The sequence below is a fragment of the Callionymus lyra genome, chromosome 10 (genome assembly GCF_982586985.1).
Source record: "Callionymus lyra chromosome 10, fCalLyr1.hap1.1, whole genome shotgun sequence".
Lineage (NCBI taxonomy): Eukaryota > Metazoa > Chordata > Actinopteri > Syngnathiformes > Callionymidae > Callionymus > Callionymus lyra.
Genome location: NC_141827.1, coordinates 17,639,216 through 17,652,788, shown reverse-complemented (window position 1 = coordinate 17,652,788; position 13,573 = coordinate 17,639,216). Strand labels below are relative to the sequence as shown.

Sequence of the window (13,573 nt, the reverse complement as noted above, 5' to 3'; positions counted from 1 at the left end):
TAAGTTTCAAGTAGCATAATCAGATTCCCAGACCGGGAATCGAACCCGGGCCACGGCGGTGAAAGCGCCGGATCCTAACCACTAGACCATCAGGGATGACTGTGTTTAGTTATCAGAAAGTCAATAAATGTACCCAATTAACTGAATGGTTACATTTTTAAGAGATATGTATTAAGTTTAAAGTGGCAAAATCAGATTCCCTGACCGGGAATCGAACCCGGGCCACGGCGGTGAGAGCGCCGGATCCTAACCACTAGACCATCAGGGATGCTGTGTATGTTTCTTTGTTAGAAAGTCACTAAGCGTTTCCGATTGCCTGAATTTTTAAATTTCAAAAATGATATGCAGTTAAGTTTTAAGTGGCAGAATCAGACCGCGAATCAAAACTGGGCCAGGGCAGCGAGAGTGCCAGATTCCAACAGCTAGAACATCATTAATGCTCTGACTGATAGTTTTGGGTGTTAGAAAGTCACTGAGTGTAGCCAATTGCACTTAAATTTCAAGTAGCATAATCAGATTCCCAGAGCGGGAATCGAACCCGGGCCGGGTTGTATTAAGTTTAAAGTGGCAAAATCAGATTCCCTGACCGGGAATCGAACCCCGGCCACAGCGGTGAAAGCGCCGGATCCTAACCACTAGACCATCAGGGATGACTGTGTTTAGTTATCAGAAAGTCAATAAATGTACCCAATTAACTGAATGGTTACATTTTTAAGAGATATGTATTAAGTTTAAAGTGGCAAAATCAGATTCCCTGACCGGGAATCGAACCCGGGCCACGGCGGTGAGAGCGCCGGATCCTAACCACTAGACCATCAGGGATGCTGTGTATGTTTCTTTGTTAGAAAGTCACTAAGCGTTTCCGATTGCCTGAATTTTTAAATTTCAAAAATGATATGCAGTTAAGTTTTAAGTGGCAGAATCAGACCGCGAATCAGAACTGGGCCAAGGCAGCGAGAGCTCCAGATCCCAATGAGTGTAGCCAATTGCACTTAAGTTTCAAGTAGCATAATCAGATTCCCAGACCGGGAATCGAACCCGGGCCACGGCGGTGAAAGCGCCGGATCCTAACCACTAGACCATCAGGGATGACTGTGTTTAGGTATTTGAAAGTCAGTAAGTGTATCCAATTAACTGAATGTTTACATTTTTAAGAGATATGTATTAAGTTTAAAGTGGCAAAATCAGATTCCCTGACCGGGAATCGAACCCGGGCCACGGCGGTGAGAGCGCCGGATCCTAACCACTAGACCATCAGGGATGCTGTGTATGTTTCTTTGTTAGAAAGTCACTAAGCGTTTCCGATTGCCTGAATTTTTACATTTCAAAAATGATATGCAGTTAAGTTTTAAGTGGCAGAATCAGACCGCGAATCAAAACTGGGCCAGGGCAGCGAGAGTGCCAGATTCCAACAGCTAGAACATCATTAACGCTCTGACTGATAGTTTTGGGTGTTAGAAAGTCACTGAGTGTAGCCAATTGCACTTAAGTTTCAAGTAGCATAATCAGATTCCCAGACCGGGAATCGAACCCAGGCCACGGCGGTGAAAGCGCCGGATCCTAACCACTAGACCATCAGGGATGACTGTGTTTAGGTATTTGAAAGTCAGTAAGTGTATCCAATTAACTGAATGTTTACATTTTTAAGAGATATGTATTAAGTTTAAAGTGGCAAAATCAGATTCCCTGACCGGGAATCGAACCCGGGCCACGGCGGTGAGAGCGCCGGATCCTAACCACTAGACCATCAGGGATGCTGTGTTTGTTTCTTTGTTAGAAAGTCACTAAGCGTTTCCGATTGCCTGAATTTTAAATTTCAAAAATGGTATGCAGTTAAGTTTTAAGTGGCAGAATCAGACTGCGAATCAGAACTGGGCCAAGGCAGTGAGAGCGCCAGATTCCAACAGCTAGAACATCATTAATGCTCTGACTGATAGTTTTGGGTGTTAGAAAGTCACTGAGTGTAGCCAATTGCACTTAAGTTTCAAGTAGCATAATCAGATTCCCAGACCGGGAATCGAACCCAGGCCACGGCGGTGAAAGCGCCGGATCCTAACCACTAGACCATCAGGGATGACTGTGTTTAGGTATTTGAAAGTCAGTAAGTGTATCCAATTAACTGAATGTTTACATTTTTAAGAGATATGTATTAAGTTTAAAGTGGCAAAATCAGATTCCCTGACCGGGAATCGAACCCGGGCCACGGCGGTGAGAGCGCCGGATCCTAACCACTAGACCATCAGGGATGCTGTGTATGTTTCTTTGTTAGAAAGTCACTAAGCGTTTCCGATTGCCTGAATTTTTACATTTCAAAAATGATATGCAGTTAAGTTTTAAGTGGCAGAATCAGACCGCGAATCAGAACTGGGCCAAGGCAGCGAGAGCTCCAGATCCCAATGAGTGTAGCCAATTGCACTTAAGTTTCAAGTAGCATAATCAGATTCCCAGACCGGGAATTGAACCCGGGCCACGGCGGTGAAAGCGCCGGATCCTAACCACTAGACCATCAGGGATGACTGTGTTTAGGTATTTGAAAGTCAGTAAGTGTATCCAATTAACTGAATGTTTACATTTTTAAGAGATATGTATTAAGTTTAAAGTGGCAAAATCAGATTCCCTGACCGGGAATCGAACCCGGGCCACGGCGGTGAGAGCGCCGGATCCTAACCACTAGACCATCAGGGATGCTGTGTATGTTTCTTTGTTAGAAAGTCACTAAGCGTTTCCGATTGCCTGAATTTTTAAATTTCAAAAATGATATGCAGTTAAGTTTTAAGTGGCAGAATCAGACCGCAAATCAAAACTGGGCCAGGGCAGCGAGAGTGCCAGATTCCAACAGCTAGAACATCATTAATGCTCTGACTGATAGTTTTGGGTGTTAGAAAGTCACTGAGTGTAGCCAATTGCACTTAAGTTTCAAGTAGCATAATCAGATTCCCAGACCTGGAATCGAACCCGGGCCACGGCGGTGAGAGCGCCGGATCCTAACCACTAGACCATCAGGGATGCTGTGTATGTTTCTTTGTTAGAAAGTCACTAAGCGTTTCCGATTGCCTGAATTTTTAAATTTCAAAAATGATATGCAGTTAAGTTTTAAGTGGCAGAATCAGACCGCGAATCAGAACTGGGCCAAGGCAGTGAGAGCTCCAGATCCCAATGAGTGTAGCCAATTGCACTTAAGTTTCAAGTAGCATAATCAGATTCCCAGACCGGGAATCGAACAAGGGCCACAGCGGTGAAAGCGCCGTATCCTAACCACTAGACCATCAGGGATGACTGTGTTTAGGTATTTGAAAGTCAGTAAGTGTATCCAATTAACTGAATGTTTACATTTTTAAGAGATATGTATTAAGTTTAAAGTGGCAAAATCAGATTCCCTGACCGGGAATCGAACCCGGGCCACGGCGGTGAGAGCGCCGGATCCTAACCACTAGACCATCAGGGATGCTGTGTTTGTTTCTTTGTTAGAAAGTCACTAAGCGTTTCCGATTGCCTGAATTTTAAATTTCAAAAATGGTATGCAGTTAAGTTTTAAGTGGCAGAATCAGACTGCGAATCAAAACTGGGCCAGGGCAGCGAGAGTGCCAGATTCCAACAGCTAGAACATAATTAATGCTCTGACTGATAGTTTTGGGTGTTAGAAAGTCACTGAGTGTAGCCAATTGCACTTAAGTTTCAAGTGGCAAAATCAGATTCCCTGACCGGGAATCAAACCCAGGCCACGGCGGTGAGAGTGCCGGATCCTAACCACTAGACCAGGGGTCGGGAACCTATGGCTGGCGAGCCAGGTGTGGCTCTTTTGATGATTGCATCTGGCTCGCAGATTTCGGTTTTTCAGATAAAACATAAAATATTATCACTTGTTTCAGGGGTGGGCAATACGTCGATCGCGAAGCTGTTGCGAGTAGATCGCGTGATTTAATAAAATATGATATAAGAAAATAGTAAAGAGAGCTCTGATTGGCTGCTGTGCATGTCAATCGAACCGATTGGTTGAAAATTTGATTGAGATGCACAGCAGCCAATCAGAGCTCCTGCCTCTTCCACTGAATCGCACGGAAAAGATCATATGAATCGAGAATAAAAAGAGCAAAACGTGCGACAGTCATTTTACGCAATTCAGAAAAACGATAAAGAATTATAAGCTTGTTTTTTTAAAATAATATATCGAACAAAATAATGCGCGTTTGATCGCTTCAGGTTCTTCTCTACGAGAGTCACAGAAACATGACGTCAGGTCCATCAAAGTTAAGCTGCAGGTTTCAATGAAAGCGCAACAAATGCTGGTTTTCCTTTTGTGATCGCGTCCTTAAAACCCACTTGCATTAATACACCATCACATGATGACTATTTGTAAATGACCTTTATCTCACGAATGTAATAAGAATACGCAGAAACACAAACACGTTAAACAGGTGCAGGTGAGACACACATTCTAATGACGTCAGAGACGATCAGACAAAGCGATTATGATGTGAAGTTACTGATGAACAGTTTTATTCTCGTTAAACTTCATCTGAAATTTAATTAATTCATATCAGACATGTTTAAAATTAACAAATATAAACTGTTAGTTTGAATTCATGTTTTCATTTGTTTTTGTTTTTTCATGATCACAGAAATGGAGAAATTTTAGTCTTGTGCTTCATTTAAATATGATGGACATATTGAAATGGAGTCATGGAAAGGGATGAACCTGTCTGAATTCTTTGTTGATTTTGATGAACAAAGGAAAAGGGCTTGAATTCGTGTCAAGCACAGATTCTTACATCTGAATATTATTTATATGGCTCTCACTGAAATCAATTTCCAAATATTTTGCTTTCATGGCTCTCTGAGTCAAAAAGGTTCCCGACCCCTGCACTAGACCATCAGGGATGCTGTGTATGTTTCTTTGTTAGAAAGTCACTAAGCGTTTCCGATTGCCTGAATTTTTAAATTTCAAAAATGATATGCAGTTCAGTTTTAAGTGGCAGAATCAGACCGGGAATCAAAAACTGGGCCACGGCAGTGAGAGCGCCAGTTCCTAACTCCTAGACCATCAGTGATGCTCTGTTTCGGGTGATAGAAAGTCATCTAGGACAAAAACTATATGTTCCAGAGGAAAATAATCAGTGAAGATTAGATGACATTATTCTTTACACAGCATTTTAAATAATTTTTCACGTATTTTAGACTATCTGTGATCGTCCTTCTCTTGTTATGTTAATAAATATCTGCTTCACTGACTTATTGTTGAACTTCCACTTTGAGATCAGAGAAATTTTGCAGAGAAGGCGACAGAAGGAACACCGCTTTGCCGCACCCATCAGAGTCCTTCCTCTCAGATTTTCCGTGTTCTTTATTTATTATTATTATTATTATTTTATTTTTTACTCATCGTGGGCCCCCGCTTCCTGAGCAAATATTTGGCGTGGGTCAGTGAATGCTAGTTTCCTCTATACCAGGAGGGGACTGTCACTTAAGACAAGAGCTAGAGAACATTGTTTTACACTTCTTCCTGTTTTCAATCAATGCAAAATGCTTGATCAGCAGTCCCAGCCATAAGAATAGAGCATCCACTCGGTGCTGCGCTTATCCTACCATTAACTCCCTCCCTAGGCGTTGACAGCCATCATCCACCGTAGCAACCTTGAGACCTGCAGCTGTGAAACATAGCAGACAGCTGAGCGAGCAGGCTTGCAGGTGTCATGTTCTATTCCCCCAGAGTCCTCAGTATGCAGGCCGAGGCAGGGTGGTGCCGACTCCATAGCCAGAGCGGATTTTTAGAACATGAGGTGTGACCAGTGAGGTCATTTCTTTTGTCTGACTACTCAAACAATGAAGTCTTGATGTGTCCACATGGTCGCAGAAAAATAAACACATCAATTTGCTTCATGGGAACTAATGGGTCTGTGAAAGAACCATCACTGTCCTTGTTTTAGAAAAATCCAGTCCTGATATTTTGCAATGCGGTGCACACTCCAATATATCTTCAGTTTTCAACTTTTTCTAAACCGCTCTGTGACTTAATCTTCTTTATAAAATTTAAATGTTATTTTATTTTAATAAGTTGATTTTAAGCTATATTGTTCATTAAGTAACTGCCTTGTATCTCATGTGCTTCTTATATAAACTAAAAAATGACTAACATCATTGCTCTTGTGCTTCTTTATGAATTAGTCTTTGGAATTAGTTTTTGCTTTTTCATTTTGCATTCAGGCCTGACATGTGTACCTTATAAACCTAGATCTTTTTGTAGCATTTTTTCTGATGCAGAACAAAACATTATAACAATGATCTTATATCAATAGCGTGATGCAAAAGGGGATTTTTTTTTTGCCAGCATTTCTTTCTTTCTTTCCACACTCAGGACATTTTTTTTAAACAAGTATTGTTCAGGGATGATCTCATGTTTTTTCAATGATGATGATAAAGAGTCGACACAAACATTACATCATTGTGTGTCTGTGAAACAAATATTGACATTTTATTTCTATAAAAATGCATATTGATGAAATACTAGGATTTTCTATTTGCAAAGAAGTTAAAACGCATGTTTTTCAACCACTCGTTCTGAGATGTAGCAAGAGTAGAACAACGCAGTGCAATGTCGCCATCTGTTGGTGGTTATAGAAAACAATCTGCATTTTTTTATATATATGTCTAATCTTGTTGAATTTTTAAAACATACTACATGGTCTTCTTTTTTCCTCCCAACAGATGAATGACATAATGTTGTACACGTACCCACAGCAGGATGGAAAATACAGGCTGAAGAATACATTGTCTCTCTCAGGGATGAAGGTAACGTTTAAAAGGTTTTTATCTTTATTGTGGCTTAAACTCGTCGCTTCTTGCAGGTCAGCAAGCCCGTCGTCGATAACATCCTCAACTGTCTGACAATCGAAGTGTCTGATATCACCATTGTGCTCTCAGCCGGGTGAGTTTCTGTCTGAAGAGTTGTAAGAGCAAACAGTGAGTCCAATCGGTTGTTGCAGGTCGATGGCAGAAAGGGAGGATTGGTTCCACACACTGAGTCGGGCTATAGCAGACCACGCAGCAGGACTTTGTACATTTGGAGGGCCGTGCAGTGAGGTAAGAAATAAGAATCGGAATATGATTTTTAGTCTCACAATTGAACAACATATTATCAGGTCAATTTAAAGGTGATGATATTACAATTGACGTTAATGTAATTTATTTCTGTTATTTATTTTACATTATTTATTAAAAAATATATATATATATATTACCATAATGAAACCTTAAGTATGTACAAGTATGTAAAGGTAGTAAAATGTCGATGTGGTCAGTTGTTTTTAAAAGGCAGTTTTTCTGACCAGGAATTCAACCAAGGGCTACTGAAGAGAAAAAAAAAACGAATGATTTAGAGCCTGTGTCTCCAAACTGGTCCTCAAGGGGCCGGGGTGGTGCAGGTTTTTTGTTCCGACCGATCAAGCTTGTAGATTTTAACCAATGAAGTTTCAGCTTAAAGAAGCAACACCAGACTGATAATCAACTGGTTACACTCTGAAGACTCCTGATGGGGGTTAGGAGGGGTGATCTTGATTGGTCGGAACAAAAACCTGCACCACCCAGACCCTTTGAGGACCAGTTTGGAGACCCCTTAAATTTGGGGTGTCATTTTTGAAGGTGATGTCAATAATAAAATATATAATAAAACACATTTCCCAAAGGATATCTCCAGAGGGATTAATAAAGTTAATCCATCCATCCATCTATCTATCTAATTAAAGAGATGAATCTCAATGATTCAGTCACTGACCATTAATTATACATTTAACATACTAAGAGAAGTAATAAAAGTTTTTCACAAAGCTATGTCAACAGACTCTCCGCGCTGCCCAGTTCCTTTTATTTGAACCGAGAGGTCCTGGTATCTTTTTCTAATACTAGGGTTCAAAAGAGATTGGACTGTCTCACTGAGTAACGAAGCGTTTAAATGTGTGTGAAAACAGTCAACAATACCATGAAGTAGTTTGATTTGATCCAGAAACAAGTCAAATAAATAATAATAATTACACAGTAAATGGACCTACAATGTTTTTCAAATAAAAAAGATATTCATCAAGATTTTAACTTTTTAAATGCAATACTATCCAGAATTTTTAATTATACATTTGTGTGATAACGTTGTTGCACTTGAGGCATGCTATTATCATTCAGGGTTCACACGGTCATGAGCAACTATGGGAACTAATTGTAGAATTGATTTGCTCCAGGTCAAATACAGGCCTCATGGTGAGAGCCACAGACAGTTCTGATCCATTTGTAGGTGGCCATTCTAACACGAGTTTTACTAAAGTGTTTGTGACTCTAAAACACCATGTGTCACTCTCTCCCTTCTCTGTGAACCTCATCAGGCTCGTGAGAAGTTGTGGATGGCCCTGGGTGAAGCGGCTCCAGTGCTGGTCCCAGTGTCTCAAGTGATGATGTGCATGAACTGCACGTCCGACTTCAGCCTCACGCTGCGACGACACCACTGCAACGCCTGCGGGAAGGTCCGCTGACCCTCCGATAGCAGAGGTCGCGGCTGTAGCTAAACATGTCTGTCGTGTTCAGGTGGTGTGTCGGGCTTGTTCTCGCAACAGATACCCCCTGAAGTACCTCAAAGACCGAGTCGCTAAAGTGTGTGACCACTGCTTCAGCGAGCTCAGGAAAAGAGGTACAGCCAATTATTCGGGTCTTCAGATTTTTCGCTGTTACTTACCAACGTGTGTTCAGGTGGCAGCATGTCTGGCGTGTCCTTGGCAAACTCCAGTCCTCGATCCCACCGAGCTAGTCGTCCTCTGTCGGCAGTCTTTCAGAGTTTACAGCCCCCGAGTCTGTGGAAGAGCCGGAAGAGTGTCAGTATGAACCAGGTGAACGTCAGACTCAACACTTGTTTTTTAAACTGATGAAAATAAATAAAGCAATTATATCATGAGGCAACATAGAGTTTCCGAGTCCATGCATGTTGGCTACTACTGTATATTCTCATAAATTGTTGCTACGATATAATGTGTTTCAAGTTGTGGCTCATGATAAAGTAATTTGGTGAAATTTTTTTTCATCATCGCTTCTTAGATTGATTGATCTGCTCCGAACCAATATTTTAATGAAACATCACATTTTTTAAAGACAGTGTCAACTACTGAGCTCTGATAACTCTGACACTGTACTCATCACCCCATCCAGAGAATGTTGAGCCACCTCAGCAAGAGTAGCAGTTGTTCTAGTTGGACTGAGCTTCTCACCAGGTCACCCTGCAGAGAAGATCCTGAAACTTCCTCAATGCCTCCCTATAATACACGATACAGTGTTGTTCCCTCAAACCATGGTGGTGAGGGTGTCAGATCCTTACCACTCCAGTACCAGTGATGAGTCTGAAATTTAAAAGACACATATGTAAAAAGAATATGTAACCGAAAGAGAAACTTAACTAAATAAATGTATATCATTAACTAAATAACTTCAACTTCCCTAGTACCAGCATAAAGGTCTCGACAAAACACTCATTTTACCACAAAACAACACAACAATAATAATAACACAATGTAACACAACTTAACAACTTGCACCAGTGGCACAAATCGCTGTCAAGTGTCGCTGATAGGGTTCCAGCACCTGATTGAAATCAACGTTAAGAAGTTAAAAAACTACCGTTCGCTTGTCAAAAATAATAATACATAAAGAACAGAACTCAATCCATTACTGTGAGAGCATCCTAACCAGGGATGTGACTGATAAACTAAAAAAAAAGGTTTTAAATAAAGACACTGTACCAGCCCCACTAGATGTTTCATCGCCCTTTATCGAGCCGTGACTAATGTTTACGCCGGTGAACACTGGTGAAGGTACAGTGATGAAGGGCAGGCCAACTGTTGAAGAATCAAGGGGTTTGACCTCAAAACCTGCTGTACGTATGTTGACTAGGAATCGAACCCAGGCCACAACTAGACAGTTAAGACTAACCGAAAAACAATGAATCAACTTTCGAGAGGCGTCCGGCACACTTCCTAACAAGAAGCCCAAGCCACCTTAATTGAGTTCTGTCTGGGTCACCCACTTCCAGGTTTGATCCATCTGTGTCATGTGCTCAGGTCTCTCTGGGGCTGGACGGCTCCACCCTGAGTGGAAGTCTGCACCGTCGGAAGAAGAGCAAGAGGAAATGGAAGCGGCTGTGGTTCCTCCTCAAAGACAAGGTGCTCTACACCTTCACGGCCCGTGAGGTGAGGGGGCACAGAGTCTCCCACACCAACCCTAAAAACCCCACCCCTCTCACATCCTCCACCCCCCTCAACAACAGCTCTCTAGCTCCCTCTCCTGGTCCTCAAAAGACATCCAACATGTCTGCTGGTGTGTTTCAGGATAAAGTTGCAGCAGAGAGTTTGCCTCTTCAGGGGTTCACGGTGAGGCTGAGCGAGCGTCTGGAGGGAGAAGAAGGCAGCAACCAGTTCCACCTCTACCACAAGAAGACTCTCTACTACACCTTCCGAGCCGAAGACCACCAGACCGCACGCAGGTCAGAGACAGTTCTTAACACTCGCACATCTTGAAGCAAGTTTTACTTTTAGTTCAGGATTCATTCCACTACACACCACCTAGTACTTCTTTTTAACAGTACATTGAGCTTCACTTTTTGTTTGTCTGCTGATCTAAGACCACTGTACCTAATATGTGTTCCAGGTGGGTGAACGCCATTGAGGAGGCCACAGTTTTATAGCAGCTGCATTTTGAAGACGGAAGAATTGAACCACAAGCCTGCCACCTAGAGGAAGCAGGACGATCTGACCCGCATCAGAAGAATGCTGAGCTTGCACTTTTGAGCTGGAGAACTTGTTTTCAACTTCCAAACCCTTTTCTCCTGTGTCGTGTTTATATAGTATTCACTGGATTATTTCTTTAACTGGCAGCCTCAAGTTAATGAAGGGAAGCATAAGTTAAGACTTTATATTTGAATATATTCTGCAAATACTGGAGTCATGTTGCTGTGACGCTGAAACACACTACTGTGGTCAAAGTTGTCTTGATGTATGTCTCCTCACTCAGCTTTGACGTGCCTCATGACAGGTTTGTTGTTTGAATGTGGCTAAGGTAACTTCCTGCTGCCTCCTGAGAGAACCTCTCTCTCTCGTCATATTTCTAGACTACTGATGCGAACAAATGTACTGTTTCAAGTTTCTCATGACAGTTTTGGACACATTTTTAGGACGACCTTACAGAAAACTTACTTTCAATTTTACTATTTCGATCTATTCATCGTCTTTTTTTAATTTCTATTTTACAATTGAACAGGTTACATTTACATTATTTTCTTCTATACATTTTAGAAGATAACATTCTGCTCTGTAGGCAAATATTAACCCCTTAAATATTTCTTGTTTAAATATTTAATGTAAAATGGTGCCATGCGATCATCCAGCTAATCGATATTTCATTTTCTTTTTACATTTTTATGTAAAAAAAATAATAATTTTAAACTTTAACATGAAAAAGTAAATGTTTAAATCTCATTTCCATGTTGGTCTGTGCTAGTGATGTTGTCTATTAGCGAGGAACATTTAAACATGTTTGTTTTTAAAATACGTTTAAAGATATATTTCTAAAAGAAATATATATACAATATAAAAATATAAAAGTAGTTAAATGTAATTTGATAAATGATAAAATATATATTTACTAGGAAAACGTTTCCTCAAAGTGAACAAAGAAAACAAAAAAACTCGGACTACATCTGTAAAAAGAGTACAAGAAATTAAATCCGGAAGAGCAATTAAAAGAAATATTATCAAATCATATAATTTCTCTTTTAGAAAATCAATAATACTTTTCGTAACATCGATAAAACGTATTTATCTACTTTATGATGCACCTGGACAGTTTTATTATCATATTTCGATTCAGATTAATTTTTCATTTCAACTCTTTCAGAATTAAACACATCTTGGCACTTCTTCCTGCTTAGTTTTGGTCAAAACTGCTGAAGAAGACATGAAAACAGGAAGTTGCCTTTTTGTATTTGCTGCTCTTGTTTGTTTGTTTTTTCTTGACACTGGAGGATCAGCGACACACTTGAATCACTTTGTACCTTCACTCTGTGCTCAGTGTCTTTGCAACATCACCTGCGTGTAAATATCAACTTCGTCTCGAGTTAGGTCATATAACTGGTGACCGTCCTCTGTATGAATGGACGCGTCAGTGAAGACAACTAAAGATTTGAGCCAGTAAAAGAAGCTTTTCACCTCCTTCAGAAGTCTCAGCACCAGCACTGACATATAAGATGTTTGTAATGTGTGGCCCAAGTGTTGCTGACATTTGTGTACATGACTTTTCTATCTTCTGATCTGATTGTGCAGGGTGTTGTAAATGTTTATGTGTATAGAAGCATATGGGATTTAAATAGCTATAAATGTTACAAACTGCAGCCTGGAATAAAAACAAGCTGGTCAAGTTGATTTTCTTTTCGTTTTCTTTTCCCTTCTTCTTCTCAGACTACATACATAGGTAGGTAAAAAGACAAATAATGTCAATTTTAAAGAAATACTCATTACAGTTTTGTTTAACAACAATGATAACAATTTAAGAAACAGTAGTATTTTACAAGTTTGTGTTAAAATAAAAATAATTTATCTGTTCACATCTATTGTTCTATTTTGAATCAGTTATTTGGGGTATTCTATAGATAGATTAACTGTTTTACTTTATATGATAAGCTTTAATATTTGAAATATTTGAGTTTCCCTAAGTTTGATTCTTTGTTATGTTTTTTACAATTCTATATTAGTACTTTTTATGATATTAACACGACTGTTTCCCATCAACCACTAGAAGGCGCTCCTACTTTGGTTCAAACACAGAAGTTGGTTTTCTTAACATTTATAATATTGTGTATTTATCAAGATACAGAAACAAAAATAAGTCGTTGCTTTTCAGGTAAGAAATCTTACTTTTGTGGGCTTGGTAGTTCGGTTTTGTGACTCTTTATTTAACAACTGTCAGCATTTAGCTTGTTTTCATCAACTGACTGAGGTTGTTTTCAAGCATTTATATTAGAAAATAACAAGCAATTAATTAATCAACACGATTAAACAACTTGTCTCACAAAAGTAAATGATGGTTAAACGGTAAAACACAACGGAGTATCAAGTTGAAAAAAGTAAGATTACTCACTAACATGCAACTTCCCTGGTGGTCTAGTGGTTAGGATTCGGCGCTCTCACCGCCGCGGCCCGGGTTCGATTCCCGGTCAGGGAACTACCTTTTTCTTTTTCTAAATAATTTCACTATCTTTTTCTTTTACTAAACAATTAAAAACTACCTTTTTCTAAATAATTTGACTATCTTTTTATTTTACTAAACAAATAAAAACTACCTTTTTCTTTTTCTAAATAATTGAACTATCTTTTTATTTTTCTAAACAATAAAAAGCACATATTAAATGTCATAACTAAGTACTGGAGACTACGAGATCCAGATGGGAAGTACCTCCCAAGGAAAGATCCTATCAGACTTACAGACATTTTGATATTTGATAAGCAACAGATGACGTTTTGGTAGATGAAGATATCCTGAGAGAAGAACCAGGAAA

At 39.9% G+C, this 13,573-nt stretch overlaps 2 protein-coding genes and 15 non-coding genes across 18 annotated transcripts in view; 2 read left to right on the top strand and 15 right to left on the bottom strand.

Moving 5' to 3' along the window:
- The window catches only part of fgd5a (FYVE, RhoGEF and PH domain containing 5a), an 89,758-nt gene extending 77,348 nt beyond the window's left edge, over positions 1–12,410 (top strand). The window contains exons 13-21 of one of the 2 annotated variants that reach the window (XM_087800519.1): positions 6,703–6,786; positions 6,843–6,922; positions 6,981–7,077; positions 8,367–8,504; positions 8,566–8,668; positions 8,728–8,864; positions 10,086–10,187; positions 10,353–10,507; positions 10,672–12,410. In XM_087800519.1, coding sequence (XP_087656645.1) covers positions 6,703–6,786; positions 6,843–6,922; positions 6,981–7,077; positions 8,367–8,504; positions 8,566–8,668; positions 8,728–8,864; positions 10,086–10,187; positions 10,353–10,507; positions 10,672–10,708 — 933 coding nt within the window. In that variant the 3' untranslated portion in view covers positions 10,709–12,410. Of the gene's footprint in view, positions 1–6,702; positions 6,787–6,842; positions 6,923–6,980; positions 7,078–8,366; positions 8,505–8,565; positions 8,669–8,727; positions 8,865–10,085; positions 10,215–10,352; positions 10,508–10,671 lie in introns of both variants that reach the window. The other variant, XM_087800518.1, reaches the window with a different exon arrangement.
- zbtb40 (zinc finger and BTB domain containing 40) overlaps positions 1–13,573 on the bottom strand; it is a 390,649-nt gene that overhangs the window by 226,513 nt on the left and 150,563 nt on the right. The gene's annotated exons all lie outside the window — the stretch shown is intronic.
- On the bottom strand, positions 25–96 carry trnae-uuc (transfer RNA glutamic acid (anticodon UUC)). The gene has a single exon. It is a non-coding gene; the product is annotated as a tRNA-Glu (tRNA).
- trnae-cuc (transfer RNA glutamic acid (anticodon CUC)) lies at positions 197–268 on the bottom strand. Its single transcript has one exon. It is a non-coding gene; the product is annotated as a tRNA-Glu (tRNA).
- trnae-uuc (transfer RNA glutamic acid (anticodon UUC)) lies at positions 579–650 on the bottom strand. Its single transcript has one exon. It is a non-coding gene; the product is annotated as a tRNA-Glu (tRNA).
- Positions 751–822, bottom strand: trnae-cuc (transfer RNA glutamic acid (anticodon CUC)). The gene has a single exon. It is a non-coding gene; the product is annotated as a tRNA-Glu (tRNA).
- Positions 1,018–1,089, bottom strand: trnae-uuc (transfer RNA glutamic acid (anticodon UUC)). Its single transcript has one exon. It is a non-coding gene; the product is annotated as a tRNA-Glu (tRNA).
- trnae-cuc (transfer RNA glutamic acid (anticodon CUC)) lies at positions 1,190–1,261 on the bottom strand. Its single transcript has one exon. It is a non-coding gene; the product is annotated as a tRNA-Glu (tRNA).
- trnae-uuc (transfer RNA glutamic acid (anticodon UUC)) lies at positions 1,511–1,582 on the bottom strand. Its single transcript has one exon. It is a non-coding gene; the product is annotated as a tRNA-Glu (tRNA).
- trnae-cuc (transfer RNA glutamic acid (anticodon CUC)) lies at positions 1,683–1,754 on the bottom strand. Its single transcript has one exon. It is a non-coding gene; the product is annotated as a tRNA-Glu (tRNA).
- On the bottom strand, positions 2,003–2,074 carry trnae-uuc (transfer RNA glutamic acid (anticodon UUC)). The gene has a single exon. It is a non-coding gene; the product is annotated as a tRNA-Glu (tRNA).
- Positions 2,175–2,246, bottom strand: trnae-cuc (transfer RNA glutamic acid (anticodon CUC)). The gene has a single exon. It is a non-coding gene; the product is annotated as a tRNA-Glu (tRNA).
- On the bottom strand, positions 2,442–2,513 carry trnae-uuc (transfer RNA glutamic acid (anticodon UUC)). The gene has a single exon. It is a non-coding gene; the product is annotated as a tRNA-Glu (tRNA).
- Positions 2,614–2,685, bottom strand: trnae-cuc (transfer RNA glutamic acid (anticodon CUC)). Its single transcript has one exon. It is a non-coding gene; the product is annotated as a tRNA-Glu (tRNA).
- Positions 2,935–3,006, bottom strand: trnae-cuc (transfer RNA glutamic acid (anticodon CUC)). Its single transcript has one exon. It is a non-coding gene; the product is annotated as a tRNA-Glu (tRNA).
- trnae-cuc (transfer RNA glutamic acid (anticodon CUC)) lies at positions 3,374–3,445 on the bottom strand. The gene has a single exon. It is a non-coding gene; the product is annotated as a tRNA-Glu (tRNA).
- On the top strand, positions 13,168–13,239 carry trnae-cuc (transfer RNA glutamic acid (anticodon CUC)). Its single transcript has one exon. It is a non-coding gene; the product is annotated as a tRNA-Glu (tRNA).